The sequence below is a fragment of the Pteropus medius genome, unplaced genomic scaffold (genome assembly GCF_902729225.1).
Source record: "Pteropus medius unplaced genomic scaffold, Ma_sr-lr_union100, whole genome shotgun sequence".
In the NCBI taxonomy this organism is placed as follows: Eukaryota; Metazoa; Chordata; class Mammalia; order Chiroptera; family Pteropodidae; genus Pteropus; species Pteropus medius.
Genome location: NW_024340696.1, coordinates 35,846,941 through 35,865,531, shown reverse-complemented (window position 1 = coordinate 35,865,531; position 18,591 = coordinate 35,846,941). Strand labels below are relative to the sequence as shown.

General features: G+C 31.6%; 1 protein-coding gene across 3 annotated transcripts in view; it reads left to right on the top strand.

Moving 5' to 3' along the window:
* The window catches only part of TBC1D32 (TBC1 domain family member 32), a 167,799-nt gene that overhangs the window by 13,491 nt on the left and 135,717 nt on the right, over positions 1-18,591 (top strand). For all 3 annotated transcript variants that reach the window (XM_039871447.1, XM_039871455.1, XM_039871465.1), the window contains exons 4-10: positions 7,613-7,790; positions 11,041-11,109; positions 13,088-13,213; positions 16,486-16,564; positions 16,702-16,805; positions 16,902-16,963; positions 17,545-17,689. In XM_039871447.1, the coding sequence (XP_039727381.1) occupies positions 7,613-7,790; positions 11,041-11,109; positions 13,088-13,213; positions 16,486-16,564; positions 16,702-16,805; positions 16,902-16,963; positions 17,545-17,689 (763 nt within the window). The remainder of the gene's footprint in view (positions 1-7,612; positions 7,791-11,040; positions 11,110-13,087; positions 13,214-16,485; positions 16,565-16,701; positions 16,806-16,901; positions 16,964-17,544; positions 17,690-18,591) is intronic.

Here is an 18,591-nt window from a genome sequence, read left to right as displayed (position 1 = left end):
TCTTTCCCATATACCCACTTCTCCTATACATGCATAGACCTCCCCATTATCAACCTTCCCCACCAGAGTGGTACATTTGTTTCAATTGAGGAACCTACATTGACACATCATTACTACCCATATATTGTAGTTTACATGAAGGCTTGCCTCTGGTGGTGTGCATTCTGTTGGTTTGAACAAATAATGACATGTATAATGACATGTATCTACCATTATAGTATCATACAGAGTAGTTTCACTGCTCTAAAAATCCTCTGTAGTCTGTCTGTTTAACCTTCCCCCTCCCAACCTATGACAACTACTGATCGTTTTACTGTTTCCATAATTCGCCTTTTCCAAAATATATAGTTGGAACCATATAGTATGTAGCCTTTCAGATTGGCTTCTTTCACTTAATAATATGCATTTAAGTTTCCTCCATGTCTTTTCATGGCTTGATAGCTCATTTCTTTTTAGCATTGAGTAACATTCCATAATCTGGATATATCAGGTTTCTTGGATGCTTTCAAGTTTTGGCAACTATGAAGTAAACTGCTATAAACATCATGTGCAGGTTTTTGTGTGGACATGTGTTTTCAGCGCCTTTGAGTAAATACCAAGGAGAGTGATTGCTGGATCATATGGTAAGAGTATGTTTAGTTTTGAAGAAACTGCCAAATTGTCTTCCAAAATGTACCATTTTGCATTCCCACCAACACTGTATGAAAGTTCTTGTTGCTCTACTTATTTGTCAGCATTTGATGTTGTAGTTGTCAGGATTTCAGATTTTGGCCATCCTAATAGGTATGTAGTAGTATCTCATTGTTTGCATTTCTCTGATGACATATGATGTGGAACATCTTTTCATATGCTTATTTTTCATCTATATTTCTTCCTTGGTGAGTTATTTATTAAGGTCTTTGTGCCATTTGTTAATCAGGTCGTTTCCTGATTGTGGAATTTTAAGAGTTTTGTGTGTGTGTGTATTTTAGATGACAGTCCTTTATCAGGTATGTCTTTCGCAAATATTTTTTCCCAGTCTGTGGTTTTTCTTGATAAAACTTCTTGCAAAGCAGAAGTTTTTTAATTTTAACGAAGTCCAACTTATCAATTATTTTTTTCATGGATCATGCCTTTGGTTTTATATCTAAAAAAGTCATCACCGGACCCAAGGTAATCTAGACTTTTCTGCTGTGTTATCTTCTAGGAGCTCTATAGTTTTGCGTTTTATACTTAGGTTTGTGATCCATTCTGAGCTAAGGATTCAAGGTGTGCTTGTTAGTTTCATTTTTTTGATTTAGATATCCAGTTTTCTCAGCACCATTTGTTGAAAAGACTATTTTTATTCCTTTGTCAAAAATTAGTTGACTGTATTTAAGGGTATTTCTAGGCTCTCTCCTTCAACTTTTTTTTTTTTTTTTAGTATTATGCTGCCTGTTTGTTTTTTTTTGCTTCTTCATATAAATTTTAGAATCAGTTTGTTGATATTTACAAAATAACTTCCTGGGAATTTGATTGGAATTTCATTAAATTTATAGATCAAGTTGAGAAGAATTGACATCTTGATAGTACTGAGTCTAATCTATGAACATGGAATATCTCTTTATGTATTTAATTTTTTGATTTCTTTCAACAGAGTGTTAAAGTATTCCTCAGGTAGATCTTGTATACATTTTGTTAGATTTATACCTAAATATTTATAACTAAACATTTTGGGTGTGCTAATATAAGTGGTATTATGTTTTTAATTCCAAAGTCTACTTGTTTTATTGCTGATATGTAGGAAAGTAATTGAGTTTTGTATGTTAATCTTTTATCTTGAAACCTCTCTGTAATCACTTATTAGTTCTAGAAGTTTTTTTGTCAGTTCTTTCAGATTTTCTATATAGATGATATCATGTGTGAATAAAGACAATTTTATTTCTTCCTTTCCAATGTGTTTGCCTTTTATTTCCTTTTCTTGTCTTATTGCACTAAGACCTCCAGTCTTTTCTGACCTCTCTTCATAAAGAAGTAATAGGCCTTTCTTTATTACTTTCTATTTTTCTTACCTTTCTTTACTTTTTTCTCTTAGCTCTTTTTTGTCACTGATTAATAAAGCATAATTTTATTTGCTTATTTTCTGCTATTTTAGGTGTTTCCCCACTAGACTGTAAGCTCTAAAAAGTAAAAGAGTGTATAATTTTATCTGCCCCCTGCCCCATTTCTGTGTTCTTTATGCTTTGAAAATGCCTGGCACGTTTTAGGTGCTTAGTAGGTATTTTTGGCTGCATTAATGACATTGTCTCTTACCAATATAATACATTTTGTGTTACTGATGTTTGTCATAATTCTAAATTTAGCAGTAAATCACTTTCTCTTCTCCCTCATCAATCATATACTAATCACATATTTAATAAGTAACATATATTATTAGACCTTGGGACTGTAAAGATGAATAAGATGCCTCTACTCTCCAGTAAGCTATAATGTATTTGAGAATTTGACATTTTGCTAAAATAGAAACTCGAGAGTTTCAATATAGTATGGTAAGTGTCATGACATGATCACATATGAGAATATAGAGGAAGAGTCTATTAGCTGGAATACACATTAAACAGCTACAGTAAATAGCACCAAAGTGTAGTGACTCAGAGAATGCAGTTTTTTTTTTTTCCCTTTTCTTATATAATAGTTCAGAAGTACATGAGTGCAAGGTAGGTAGGCGTGTCTGTCTAATGAGTTTATCCTGGGACCCAGGTTCCTTTTATTTTATTGTTCCATTATATCCTAGGGCAGAGGCTGGAACACTTTTTCTGTAAAGGGTTATAAAATAAGTATTTTAGGTTTAGCAAGCTGTTATAATGTGAAAACTGCCATAGATAATAGTGTATAAATAGAAGAGTGTGCATGTGTTCCAATAACACTTTACAGAAACAGGTGGTAGATTAGTTTACATCCATAAGACATATTTTGCCAACCCCTGTCCTTGGGTATTGCCTTCATTTGCATGATTGAAGCTGCCACATTGACCACACAGCTGTTTTTCTACCTTACCAAGAGAAGAGAAAGTGGAGGGTAAGATTCTTAATTCACTCTCCTTCCGTTGGCTAAAACTTGGTCATTTGCTCACACTTATCTACAGTGGAGACTGAGAAGTTTAGTATGTAGGTGAGGATCATATGTTACAAGGGTTCTAACCTAATACTACATGGAAGAGGGGGAGAATGGATACAGGGGATAATCCATAAACCTTCTCAGAAGGGTCATTCTGTCCAGTCTCAGAGTGGTTGCAGAAGACTAAAAAGGGTAAATTAGCCACTTATGAGCTCAGTTTTTATTAAATTAATGTTAACTCCATAGATCTTTAGGATATTGGTGCTTGAAAATACCTTAGAAATTACTCACACTAAGCCCCTCACTTTATTGGCCAAAATAGGCAAATTAAGTGACTTGTCCAGAATGGTACAGCTACTTGAATACGGAATTCAATGTAGAGCCTGTCTTTCTCTTAGTTATCTTTTGGGAGACACTTTTCAGTGTATGTTGTCCTGTAAGAATTTTTACATTGTTTTCTTTACAGTTACTTTTTACAGTTTTTTTGTATTGTTGACTTCCTGTTAATCCTCTATAGATTTCTAAGGGCAAGAACTGTGTGTATATACATGTCTGACCTTCGACCCTTTATACATGTTTTAATGTTCATGTATATTATTCATTTCTGGCCTGACAGAAAGTGGGGAAAATATAGTTTTTCTTAATTTGGTACTTTAAAAGCTCCATCTTTTGACTAAAGAGGTCGTGAAGCTGAAAATTGGCTAGGTGAATGGAAGACTTGAATGGAAGTTGAATGGATACCATAGACATTAGGAAGCCACTCCTTGGGCTTGAGCAGTGGGACAGCATGACAAAGTGCCTCAGTCTCTTATAAAAATACAACTTAAAACAGAGCAGTTAAAGAATTTGAGGTTTTTCCCTCATTTTAATTATCTTTCAACCCTTAATAATTGAAAATCTGCTCAGCTATTCCTCATTTTAATTATCTTTCAACCCTTAATTATTGAAAATCTGCTCTACCCCTGCAACCTGCCCCCTGACACCCAAGCATGAAATGTGACACAACATAAAATTTTAGGGCTATAAATGACAGGATAGACAGAGTAGTTTTCTATTTTCTTCTTAAATCATTCTTATTAATGTAGCACTATTCCATAGCTTAAAATCCTTAGGGAAGCTAGGATATTAGTGTTATCTAACGTTAAAAAATTGCCTTTTGAAGCTAGATAACATTGATTTTTTTATTCTAATAAATTTTTTACTTTACTTTTATGCACAATTAAACATTTTTAATTTGGATCCCACAAGTTTATTTTTGGTGATGATTTGGAAACATGACATTTGCTTTGTTAATTCTAGTTTCTGGAGTTGGATATATGTGATGTCTCTCGGTGCCTTTGGCATTTAGTTTCTCTCCGTGCTGGACCATCACGGTTACTTCCTATGTAGTTTACAGACAGATGTTGAAGCTTAGAATATGGCGCATCTTTCTAGTATTAGAAAAATTGGAGTATACACTTGAGCTTGTATTACCTATTGTATTTGAAAGCATCGAATCAGATTTATTTTTAATTAAACTTTTATTACTTTGGACAAGACCTCTTTCCTTTTGTGACATCTGATTATATCACTTAAATATGTTATTTGACAAATGACAGTGTACAGCTATTAATAAAGTTAGCAAGTTTGAATCACTAATATATATTAAGTAAAAGCCATAGAGATTAAGATTTCTTATTTGTTGATTTGGAGAAAAATCAAGAATTGGAGTTTCTCTAGCTTTGGGTAATATAATTCCTAGTAGTCTATTTCTAGCAGTATTATTAAATTTATTCTAAACGGAGTATTAAAATACTTTATTAGTCAAGAAATGAAAGCATTTTAATACTACAAGCAAAGTTTTATATGGGATTATTAGAAATTACTCTTTATCTCTGGGTAAGCCATTTAATTTTTTTGTGTTTTAGTTCATTCATGTATAAAAATTAATACAATGATAATTACCTCACAAAGATTTTAAATATCTTAATGAATGCTTGTCTTTTGCTTTGTAAACATGGATGAAATACTTTAAGTTGTTGCGGAGTATTATTTTCTTTCAATTTTTTTTGTGATTCTTTAGCAATTACTTCAGGCTACTGTGGCAACAGTACACCCATTAACATTTTCACTGTAATAATTACAGATTACTTTCCAAATTAAACATTTTGATATTTATTTTTTAAATAGAGGTTTGCACATGGAAGAATTCATTTTCAAGATCAATCGTATATTATTTTTGTATATAAGTGGAATACTCACTATGTAGATTTTCATTGTTAATTGATGTGGTTTTCATTCACTACCTCTTAGAGTTTTTTCTTATTTTGACTTCTTGGAGTATGAAGGAATCTTCTCAGTGGTATTCATTTGCTAACCTATATCTGTTTTTCCTTGGCTTTTTCAAAACTGCAATGTCTATTGTTGAGTTTTAGTTTATTTAACTCTTGATATTGAAGGTCTGGCTCCCTAGTTTTCTTTTCTGTTTTTGTTTGTTTGTTTTAAATCATTCTTATCTCGTCCTGTGGCCAGTTTTCTATTTTTTCGCAGAAGAATTCATGCTGGTGGTTTCAAAAGGTCTGGAAGAAACATGTCTAAAATGAAATTTATAGATTTTCTATGGATTTTAATTACTCTTACTCTTACCCTGTAAATCATTGCAATTTACGTTTATAGTCCTTCCTTAAATCACAATATTGTAAGTTTTAAGGGGCCAAGACTTTATGTTGTTTACAGGGTTATCCTTGACTGCAGTGGAGTCTGGAAACTATAGTTTAGTCCAATGCTCAGCTATAATCCAATTACTGTGGAAGGAGAAAGCAGCTTTTGGTAGATAGCTATTGATTGCTACTACAGCATTGCTACGCTTCCCTGTTTCTTGCTTAGAAGTTATAGAGGAGGAACCTAGGGGCCTCCTGGCTCATGTATCCTGTATATCACCAGTTAATCTGAGTGTTCTAAGATTCCTTTTTGCTGTTTATATCCCTTTAAACTTAGATATTTCCTAAACTCTTTTCTAACCTCTACTTTTCCTTATATGTTTTCACCCAGTTTTGTTCTTAATCTGTTCTTAATCTTCTTTCAATATATTTTATGTTTCTCATAACTTCTGGGACTTTAAAAAAAAATATATATATATATATAACAATATGTATTATATTACTTTATTATAGTTATATATATTAATTACATATTAAGTAATATGACTAAGTAAGTATATTTTAAATTATATATAGAAATTACATATATTTAATAATATATAATGTAGATCATTTAAAATGTATTTAAAAAGTTCTTCAAACTTTAAAATCCCTGTCTACTATTTCTATCTTAATGCCCTAGCATGGTTTTATTGCTTTTGTGAGAGAAAGAGTGGCCCGTCTATCATTCCTTTGATTTATGTAGGTACAATGACCCATTAACCAGAAATATAAAAGAGAAGTTTTTGTGCTTATTTTCCTAATTTATTACCATTATTGTAATGATAAACAATAAATATTTGTATTGTGCTTTATATTTATAAAGAACTTGGAAATATATAGTCACATTTATTTCTTGCTATAGTCATGTGAAATAGATCCGCTAGATTGTATTCTTTTTATCTCATTTATAGTTGAGGAAAATGAGACTTGTTTACGATGACAGCCGATAGGTAAACTAGTCAAGATGCTAGTCCAGGTTTTCTGATTCCTAGTTTAGTACTTTATTTGCTATGTTTATTTAAATCTTTATTTAATTCTATATGAAATATAGAAATTTCAATGGTTCTGGTCACATATTCCTCATTTGTAAAATAGAAGGCTAGACTAGATTATTTTACAGTAGCATTTAGCTCTAAAATTCTATTTCTAGAGTTGCAGTTCTCAATCTAATATTTATATGGATGCTTGAGATTTTGTACTTAATAAATGGAGAAATTTATTATAGGTTCTCTTTGAGATTTTTAGACCCATGGAGCTGAAAGGGATCTTAGAAGTTATTCAGTTAAAGCTCCTACAAATTTCAGGAATCCCTTTTCTAACAGCCCTGATGGCGGGTTCTCTAACCTCTACTTGAAAAGACCCACTGATAGCTTAACGTATTTAGGTTTCAACTGTGGATACAAGTGCCTATAGATATAAAGAATTGGCAGGGGAGAAGGGAAGAAAAGAAAATAGAGGAAGGAAGGATAGAGAAAGATCTAGAAAAAAGAAAGTATCAAACAGGCTGTGGTTTGGTAATATGATACTAACGCTTGACTTTATTGCTAATTCCTAGAATCTATGCCACTGGAAATTCTTGCCTTGGATTCTGTTAATTTTACTGTCTTTGTCCATGTAACCATATGAAACAACCTCAGAAAAATGAACTTTTTGTTGGATTCTCTACTAATTTTTTATTCCTATCATGTGACTTCTGTTGTGCCATTTGTTCTTTAAGAAAAACTGACTTAGACTTTTTTCTCTTTAGAACTGTGTTCTTAAAGAGATTTTACTGAAAAAGTAATCAGGTAGTTTAGTTGAATGTTTTAATTTGTGCTAATAGCCTTTCTCTTACCAAGACTGCTTTGAATTTAAAGGTACAAAGAAATGATGCACTCCCTGAAGAACATCATGATGATAGTGGTGGAATCTATGATTAACAAGTTTGAAGAAGATGAGATACGAAGTCAAGAAAGGCAAAAAAAAATCCAAAAGGAGAAAAACAATAGTTACTGCACAGACAATTGCTCTGATAGTGATTCGTCCTTTAATCAGGTGTGTTGTTTACCTTTGTACTTATGTCTTAAAATTGTGTTTAATAATCACTGGCTTAAATCCATTCTTTATTAGCCAATTTTTTTTTTTTTGGTTTCTAGTTTTTAAGATTTAGAAGAAAAATAAACAATAAAATAATCCAATTTACAAGATTTAGTCCATGAAATAACATCTTCTAGAACTATATGTTCAGTATGTGATTACAGTGTATCTGAGACAATTCTTAATGAGGTAAGGAAATAAACTAATGGATTTTGTATTGAAAAAATAACATGAAACAAATCTGGTTAAGCTTTAATTAAACAAACCATCTTATTCTCAATTCCGCTAATCAGAGTTTACTACATTATAGATGAGCTATGGAGATAAAACATTCCTCTTAGGTGTGTTTTGGAGATGAAGGTTGCCGTGAGTTGTTAGTTTTAAAACATTGTTTTGTTTTATTTTTGGATGTCAAGAGATTTGAAGTTTTACATTTTCTCTTTCCAGTTTGTTGGAATCTTTGTCATTTGGCTACAATAGAGATGAGAGAAAGATAGGCCAGTGACTAGATTAGTCCTAATAGAAGACAGGAAATTAGAGTAGAGCCCAAGCATGCACCATGAACTTACACACAGAAACTCTCAGGCCAAATAGAGTTTGTCTGACCTTGGTGTGAATCCTATCTGATATTTTTAATGAAATATTTTCATCTAATTAGCTCTGATATGGGGGCATATCTATATAGCAAAGGTCTTAACGATATGCCAAAAAGGAATTTAAGAAGTTTGAGTGAAACATGAAAAAAGTGTGTATATTGGTCACAGTTCAGACTGCACTTTTGAAAAATGGTATTGGAAGTAGTCAAAGCAGAACTTAGAAGTTGCTCTGCTCAGCTACCATTGCATCATTTGGCAAGAGAGACTGCTGAGTTTTCAGTTTTACAAGTCGAGTTGACTACCTGATGAGATGGAGGAAGTGACAAAGATTGTGAATTTTCTTCATTTTGTAGCTGTTAATCATTCATTTCTTGGTGATGAACTCTTTGGAAGATGTAATATAGAGATTTTAGTTTAGTTTAATGCAATCAGATAGCTTATTTAGTAGGTTTACTGAACTACTTCTTTAGATCAAGGACTTTTTGAAATTAAAAGGTACAGAAAAACCCAAACTTATTTGATGAACCATCTGAATATACTGAAATAGAACCACAAGAGACAAAAATGGAGCATTGTTAATTTGTTCTAAGAAGTACAAGTATTCAGATCCAAATAGCATTGATTGAGTAGCTGGCAGTTAAGAGATGCTAATCCCAAATGCTAAATGATTTCCAGTCAGAGAATCATGGATTTTTTGAAGAAATTTAAAGCTTTGGTAGAATGGGGTCATACTTTCAGGAGATATTCTTGTTTTTTATTTCATTTCATTTTGATTCTTGAGAAGGAATTATGCTTTAGTTTATATGGCTTCCTTTGTGATGTTTACAAGGTATAATCAAATATTTTTAAGTGTTCGCCCTATGAGTATGACTTAGTTTCAGAAGGAACTAATTGAGTTGAAAATGAAGTATGTCTACCAACAAGGCCTGGTATCTTTGGATTTTTTGAAAGAAGCCTATGCATGTCAGAACTATCCTGAAAGCTCTTTCAGTGTGGCCAAGCTCTAGAAGATATTTGGGTAGGCTTTTGCTTAGTGAAAAGAGACTTGTACATGTGGACTGACCGAAGAGAGACTGATTTAATGATCGGAAGTGAAAAGGTCTCTGAAAATATATCAGAAATTCATTTCATTACATACTTTTGATGTTAATGATACCTTCAGAATTAATAAATTACTTGCTCTGGGCTTAAAAAAAACCTGTTCAAATTATTCTTTGAATAACATTGAGTAAGCAATTTGATGCTGCTGCTTAGATACAGGTGGAACACTTATATTTTGTGAATAGAATAGGCTTTTTGTCATTGTTACTATTTTTAAAATTGTAGCCTGAGGATGATGGATTTTTGACCATTATTGAAAACCTTTGGACATTGCTGGCTCTGGAAACCATTAGTGTAAGTTTGACAGTATTAAAGAAGAAAGATTGGTTCTTACCATTGTTGTGAGCAGAGCACTGAAAGAATTTGGTATTGTGATTAAACCTGGAAAAAGTCTCAGCAAAATAATGATGGAAAGATAAAAATAATAATACTAGCTGTTTTTGAGATTTCTACCACATATTTGATCCCTCTGCTTGGCTTTATGTTGGTGTTACTTGCCCATTTTACAGAAAAAAAATGAGGCTTATAATAATAGGTAAGTAATTTACCTAAAATTGTATTACTAGTTAGGAGTGAACCATGAATTTAAGCCTGGTCTCTCTCCCTCCAAAGTCTGTTCTTTGCTCTATGCTATACTACCTGGAGACTGCTTGGGTTCAAATCTTGGTTCCACCACTTACTAGTTTCGTGACTTTGGAGAAACGTCTTAACTTCCCTGTGCCATAGTGCTTCTTATTTGTAAAATAGGAATGATAATACCACTTACCTCATAGAGTTGTAGAGAAGATTAACTGATTGAATGTATATCAAGTCCTTAGGATAGTCGTTGCTGCTCCATACGTGTTAGCTTTCATGGTTGTTGGTATATCTTAAAGGATGTGCTAAAATGAATGCTTGCTTACATAATAAATTACAAATAGCAGCTATTTTAGTGCTATTTTTTGATGATTATTTTAAATATTATTCACATTTAAATTGCCTTTTGCAATAAAAAGACCTTTTCCCACAATAGCTTATGGTCTACTATAAACTTTTTTCTAGATGGAAGTTTTTATTTCAGGAATTTTTTACGAAAGAGGAGGCATGGAGAAATGCTAAGGAAAAGTACAGGAAGGAAAAGGAACAAAAAGGTTCAAGCAGCATCGTAATTATACCGAGGGTACTATTAGTGCTTTCTTGTTTATGTTGCTTTATCCTTTGGTATCATTAATCTCAAATTTACGGGTACAAAACATTTTAGCTTTATGTCTTTTGAGTCTTATAATGTTCTACACATTCCAGTTGCTCAGCAAATAATAGTTTTCATATAAATGAAAGTACACTGTTCTAGTGGGACATTCATTTTCCATTTAAATGCCTTGGGAGACAAAAATTCTGTTTGCTGCTACATCAAAATAGATCACCCCTCTTCTTGTTAAAAATGCATTTTTTTTGCTTGTAATTGTTTTAAAAGATCATTTATAGCAGTACTTCTAAAAGTATACTAAATAAATCTGTTACTTGTGTTACAGAGTTATAAGTTTTGTCAAGGAAAATTACAGTTGATTTTAGACCAGTTGGATCCAGGGCAGCCTAAAGAGGTAAGTTGAAAGGATGAATGTCAGGTTCAGATAGATATATGTATATGATTATAATCTGTAGCAGCCAGACTGTTTCTCTTGAAGATAGCCTTTATTATTATGGCAGTTCTAAACTGATATGTCAGCTAGACTTTCCAGTCCTGAAATGAAAGGTCACAGAATGAGGGACACTCTCCTTAGAGAATAGTTACAGTTTGTAAGAGGACATTTTTATTTCTGGTTTCCATTTTGAAGAGATGAAATTATGAGTAGTTGTCCCCCAAGCTATTTCTTTACTCTTGCTTTTTATGAGATATTATAATTATTTCTTTTAAAGAAAAAAAATTATTCAATGTTATTTCTACTTCTGGAAAATGTGAGCAACTTTGGCAATACATTCATTTGTTAGAAACAGGATTTTAAAGAAGCAATTATATTGAATTGTGCCTGTTTACATTTTAAAGATTGTATAACTCATTGTTTATGAAGACTTATTTCATTTGAAAGTCAGCCTGAAAAAGAAAATATGATAGGATTTTTGAGGTTCCTAGACTTTTGTGTATATCTTGCCAGTTGGTCTCAATTTTTGAAATAAATTGTTTTTCTTCAACTTCTTATTTGAAACTGAATGAATAGTTATGACTTACTCCCACTGATTTTTTTTTTTTTAAATCACAGGTTAATTTTTTTCCTCTCAGCATTTTGCATTCTGATTTATTTTCTAGCTTCTTAGTAAATAATATATTTCAAAATATATTAAAATAGGACTTGAATTATATAATAGTCTTATTGTCTTTAGTTTAAATGGATTATTTGGAAATCTATACTTGTTCAGAAACCTTTATTCTACTTTTGCAAGTAGGAAATTCTTAATGAGATTTTGTCCTAAAAATTAACTGAAAAGGAGAAATTACTCAATGTTTTTAAATTCTATCCATAATCCCCCTAATCCAAACACAAAGTTGTATTTAGGAGTTCTTTTATATGAATACACAGAATTTTAAAGTATGTCTGTATTCTGTATTTTTCACCTAAAACTTGACTCCCTGTTTCAGTGTCTGGTTTCCTGAGGTCTTAGCTCTTCTCTGACTCTTCACCTTTTTAAAAATATTTTAATTACTAGATTTAAGTTATTTGAGCTGGGAAACAACCAGAATTTGAGGAAGAAGCTAGAATCAGTGTGTTATTACTCACTAGTTGGAAAATGAGTGGGGGAGAAGCTTTGCGCCATTCATGATTGGAATAGAGCTAGTCTCCACTGCTGTACCTTGGGTCATACCGTTTTGAGTGAGTTCTGATTGTATTTTGAGAAAGATGATTAAGAAGTAAGTTTTCTGTGAAAATACAGAAATTCAATTTTGCATCATGCTACCGAATGACTTTTTTCTACCTCAGTGATTAGAAGGTCAGAAAATATGGTGTAGCAGCAAAAACAAGTACAGATTATTTTGTGAGAGTTGTTCATATTCTGGAATGTGAATGCTACATAATTATTTTTTAAAATTATTATTATTATTATTATTATTATTATTATTATTTAATTTTTATTTTGGTGACATTGGTTAACAAAATCCAGGAATATTCAGGTGTACAAGGGGCATCTTTTAAAATCAAAGCCCTAAAACTGTAGAACTACCTATTGGGGCCTACTCAAGTGGAGAAAATCTGTGAGACGAGGCCATTGGAAAACCTTGCCCTGGTGATTTAGATTCTGCCACCATCCTTTCTCCTATTCCACTTAGGAGATTCTAGGTCACATGTTTAATAAACATAGGATTTTTATTTTTGTTTTATGTAAAATAACCTATTTTTTTCTGTTTAGTGTTCGGTTTTAAAAATGAGTTCTCAAGAATTGTTTTTATAAAAGGACATCTAATTCTCATCAGTTGGCTCTTTAAAACAGTTATCTAGGTTTTGCCTTTCAATATTTGTTAAATATTTGGAGAAATGGTATTATTCTAGTGGCCAAGTATTAATAAAAATCTTTTAAAAATTATAGGTGAGGTATGAAGCCTTGCAAACTCTGTGTTCAGCTCCGCCATCTGATGTACTGAATTGTGAAAATTGGACCACTCTCTGTGAAAAATTGACAGTCTCTCTTTCAGATCCTGATCCTGTATTCAGTGTAAGGAAATGCTTATAAAAATATTAACAATAATTTGCTTTTTATCATTCTAGAAATAAATGGAATATAATTTTCTTAAATAGTAGTGCAAATATTCATGAAATTTCAGTTTTAGCTTTTTGCGTGCATGCTATTTTTTAAAGATTTTTATAAAAATATAGCTAACATACAATATTGTATTAGTTTCAGGTGTACACTATAGTCATGCAACGTTTATGTACCTAAAGAGGTGATCACCATGATAAGTTCAGCATCCATCTGACACCGTACAATGCTTCCACAATACTATTGACTATGTTCCCTGAGCTGTACACCATAGCCCCATGACTTACTCGTTTTATACCTGAAAGTTTGAACCTCTTATCCTCCTTCACCTTTTTCTCCCCGCTTTTTTGATTTTTCAATTACAGTTAACAGTCAATATTATTTTATATTTGTTTCAAGTGTATAGCACAGAGGTTAGACATTTATGTAATTTTCAAAATGATTCCCCCGACTTGTCTAGTACCCACTTGGTACCATACATAGTTATTACCATATTATTGACCATATTCACTATGCTTTACTTATTTCAGAAATACCCACTTATATTCCTTAATCTCTTCATCTTTTTCACCTTGTCCCCAAACTCCCTCCTATCTGGCAACCATCAGCTTGTTCTCTGCATCTATGAGTTCATTTCTGTTTTGTTTGTTTATTTTGTTCTTTAGATTCACATATAAGTGAGATTATATGGTTTTTGTCTTTCTCTGACTTATTTCACTTAGCTTAATACCTTCCAGGTTGATTTATGTTGTCCCAAATGCTAAGATTTCATTCTTTTTTATGGCTGAGTAATATTCCATTGTATAAATGTACTGTATCTTCTTTATCTAATTGTCTGTTGATGGGCAGTTAGGTTGCTTTCAAATCTTGGTTATAGTTAAATAATGCTGCAGTGCAATTCTGGCTTTTGAATTGTCAAGATTTCCTTTAAAGGAATTAATTGAGTATTTCATGATTAGATTGAAAATCTGGTCAATATAATAGTCATTGCCAAATAATAGCAGACTTACCTTGTGCATTTTGTTTTATCTTGGAAAGGGATATCCAAGTATTTGTGTCAATGTGTTTGAATTCAGAAAAATATTTTAAAAGACTATATAAAGTGTTTTTGAAAGAATTTTGAAAACTTGAACTAAAATGATAATTAGAATTTATTTTAAAGGGTTCATAAGCATTTTCCTTATGCATTTAAGTGTTTAGAGATTGCTTAAATGCTTAAAAGCTAAGAGTTTAGAAGATAATTGAGGTGAATCATAATGCAAATTGAAAATTCAAAAAGATGTAAAATTATGAAGTCAGTAGAGATAAGTGATTGAATGTAAAAATGATTTGCATATAACTTCGTAGGAACACTTAGTATATGATTAAAAGTAAGATTATATTAAAAATGCAGTAATTTTATGGGTAATATCTATGATGTGAATTAAAAATCCTGACTGTATCCCAGCATCACATTTAAATACAATTTAGGTTTTTTAGAGAGCTTCTTCTTCATAATTGATATGTCAGGGAAGAAAACTTTGACTTTATAATTTGTTCAGGATTTTTGGAGGTGTTAGTACAAGCGTTAACTATTTTTAGGTGTTCGACAAATATGTATTGAATACCTATTGTGTACATCATTTTTGTTTAGATACTGGGAACACACTGTGAGCAAGACGGATATGTGCCTTCATAGAACTTACATTCTAGTAGAAGAGACAGTAAACAGTTATAAAAATATCTCGATACATTTGTCTGTTTAAATATTATACTATTTCATCAATGAAGATATAATTATCTAGTAAACAGAAGTGGTTTAGAAACAGAAGAGGTTTGTTATTTATAAGGAGTAAAAAAGGTATTTAATTATCCAATTACTGAATGCAGTTCAACTATACTAACACCAGAGGGTGATACAGACTTCTGCTTAAAAAACAAAAAACAAAAAACAAAACCTCAATGATCCAAGAATTTCAAGGGGTAAGCTTTAACATTTCAAGGCTCTCTAACAGGAAATGCCATTGTAAATTTCCCCATAATTTTTTAAAAATTTTATTTAACAAGGACAAAATAGTCATCAGGTTTCCTTTAATTATTTTAAAAAAATTATATGACAACTTTATAAACATAGTAAAGATTCTAATGGGTCAATATAAGTGGCTTTAGCCATTATAGATTATTATGTAGCAAGAATCAATGTCAATAATTAAGTTAATAATATCAGAGGAAATTGTTAAAGAGAGGAAATGGTGATAGAACCAATTCTTTTTATTTTGAATAAATGCTTAATCGAACTTCTTCTTGAGTTTGATTCTGTTTCTTCACTTCCTACTCTAAAGGACTCCTAGCGTATAACTGACTGAAGCCTAAGTGTTTGAAAAGTGTGACAGATACTGATCAATTGCTGCAACTCTAAAAATAGACTTATTAGTTATTCAATATCCTTTGTTCAGTAAGAATCTCTTGGAGTTAGGAAATATTTTTAGTCATGGGTAGTCAACTTTTTGTAAACATATTACCCTAATAGTTTATTTAGGAAAGATTATTAGTTTTTTTTTTCCCCTACAGTAGAACATTTGAGGTGATTTTATGTTTTTATTTAGTGAGAAGTTTAATTTCACTATTAGGATTAATCTCTTCACAATAATTAAAATAATTAAATAACAATAATAGCTATCATTTTAAAGTACCTATTAGAGCTGGTTACTATTCTAACTACATCTTTCTCATTAATTCATTTACCTTGTGATAGTTTCTACTTTAAATTTTAATAATGTTAAGTTCTGAAAATATATTTTTATTTTATACTTTTTCTTGGGAATAGGCAAAATTATTAGAGTCCTACATGTCAAATTATTGAGACTACCTATGTAAGCAATTAAAAAAAAAGTTGGATTCTGCAAGGAGTGTTTTTCTGTTTGTTTTTGTTTTTTTATGTTTAGTAATCCTACTCTGTTTCCTTGTTTGACATCTTTGCATCGTACCTTTCCTCTATCACACCTCACCCTATGTTTGTATCTACTATTACCAGATTTCACAACAATGTACTGCTGTCTTAGATTTACTATTGGTTTTAGTTATACTTTTTGCTGACAAAAATAAGAACATGCCCTTTTTTATAGGTACACTCCTATACATGTTTCTGAATGATTTATTTTCTGAGCTTTTTACTATGTGAAAAATGATTCATCTTATTCTATTTTTGTAAGAATTTTGGATGTAAATCTTTTGTTTTATTTTCATAGGACCGGATTTTAAAATTCTATGCACAGACATTTACACTTTCGCCGTTACATATGACCAAGGAAATTTATACAAGCTTAGGTATGTTTATTAAATATTTTTAAAAATGTTTTTTCTTTTATTTGTACTAAAGAAAAATGGATAAGATTTCACTCTTTTTCAGAAATCCCTGTAATTGAATGGAATAGTCACTTTTCTAAACTTTTTTTTTTTTCCAGCTAAATATTTGGAGTTATACTTTGTTTCTAGAGAAAATCATATTCCTACCGTTTCAACTGGTATAGATATAACTAACCCTAATGTGACCCGCTTACTTAAAAAGGTATTCGTTTGCTAGAATATGCTTTTATTTTTTATTTAAATAGTTCTATATTTTAGAATTCTAATTTTTTGAGAACTGTCATGCACTGCTTTGTAGATTCGCCTTCTAAATGAATATCAGAAAGAGGCTCCATCTTTCTGGATTCGTCACTCTGAGAAGTAAGTCCCTTAATTTATGCCAACATGAAAATATAGGAGTGTCCCACGTACATTTCCAAGAGAAAGAGTAAAGAGTATCTTAATGGATTTATGTGATAGGGAAGGGATTAATAATGTCTGTTTTTTAGCTTTTCATATTTTGTACTTAGCTTTGTGAATGGCTCTATGCAAGTGCCATTTTATACCATTTATTAATCACCACAAAGTAAAAAGAGGGTGTTGTAGCCTCTGGTTCTTTTATTACTGGTCTCTGCTACTTTGGTCAAGATTTTAAGTGGTTTTCAAACTTTTTCCTTTTAGTTCTAAAATTTTTAATAAGGTCGTAAGAGCAACTGTGAGTTTAAAAAGGAAAATTAAATTTGGATAGCTAGTGTTAAAGTAGAAAGAATGTAAGTTTATAAAACAGGAAAAAAAATTGGATGTGAATACCAGCTCTGCCATTTACTGAAATGTAAAAACAGAAAGTTGTTTCTGAAGATTACTTAACATTTTATCATTCCATAAATATAAAATGTATCGCCAGTTCTATATATGTAATAGCATTTGTTTTTTCTAAAATCACTTCTTTCCTAAACTTTAAGGTATATGGAAGAAATTGTGGAGAGTACTTTGTCCTTATTATCGGTTAGACATGATCAAAGCCATCTTGTCTCACAAAAGATTTTGGATCCAGTCTACTTTCTTGCGTTAGTTGATACCAAGGCTGTGTGGTTCAAAAAGTGGATGGTAAGGAAAAATGAAATACGTTTTTATACCTTTCAGTTCATATATTTCAAACAATAGCTAATGTTTGTTTACTGTGTTCTAAGAATTATAATCACTTTTATATGTGTTAACTCATTAATTTTTATAACAATCTATGAGATAGGTGGTATTATTACTCCATTTTACAGATGTAGCACCTGAGGCATAGAGAAGTTAAATGACCTGCTCATGATTGTTTATCTAGTAAGTGACAGAGCCAAAATAGGTTTTTAAGTGGTAATTCATGTGAGCCTATTAAGTTGAATGACTCATCCAAAATCTCATTGTCTTTACTTTTTTAAGCAGGTGAGGTAGAATATGAAAGTTCAATGCTCATTTTTCTCTGGTTTAAGTGATATGTCTGAAAATATTTTGCACCTTCCCGAACCTGCAGTTTGGGAAATGTGTTTAATGTCTAAATGCTGATGATTTCCTATGGAGCTCACCACTGTCCTGGAACTGAAATTCATATTAAGAGTAAAGAGATCCTTATAGTGCTATCTCCCTCCTTTGCTATTAATAAGAGTGGTCTATATCTGATGGTAGTAGCAGCAGTGTTGCTTATATTCTCACCTCTTTGCCCTTTTCATCCTGTCTGCTGAACATTACATATTTGTTGCAATGGAGAAAGAAGGGGGCGAGCCCATGATTTGCCATGTAAAACAGCAACACACTCATTTATTGCTTAGCACAATTGGACATTATCTAGCTGATGGACTTTTTTTCCCCTCTTGTGTTATATGAACTGTATAATAATGTCCAATTAACCAAAACACTGTTCTGTCCAATGCTTAGCCTTTACTTGCCCTAAATAGTAGGTGCTGATAAATGTTTGCTCAGTTTAATTAATTTAACCTGAACTCTTTGTTTCTTACATCTGAGAC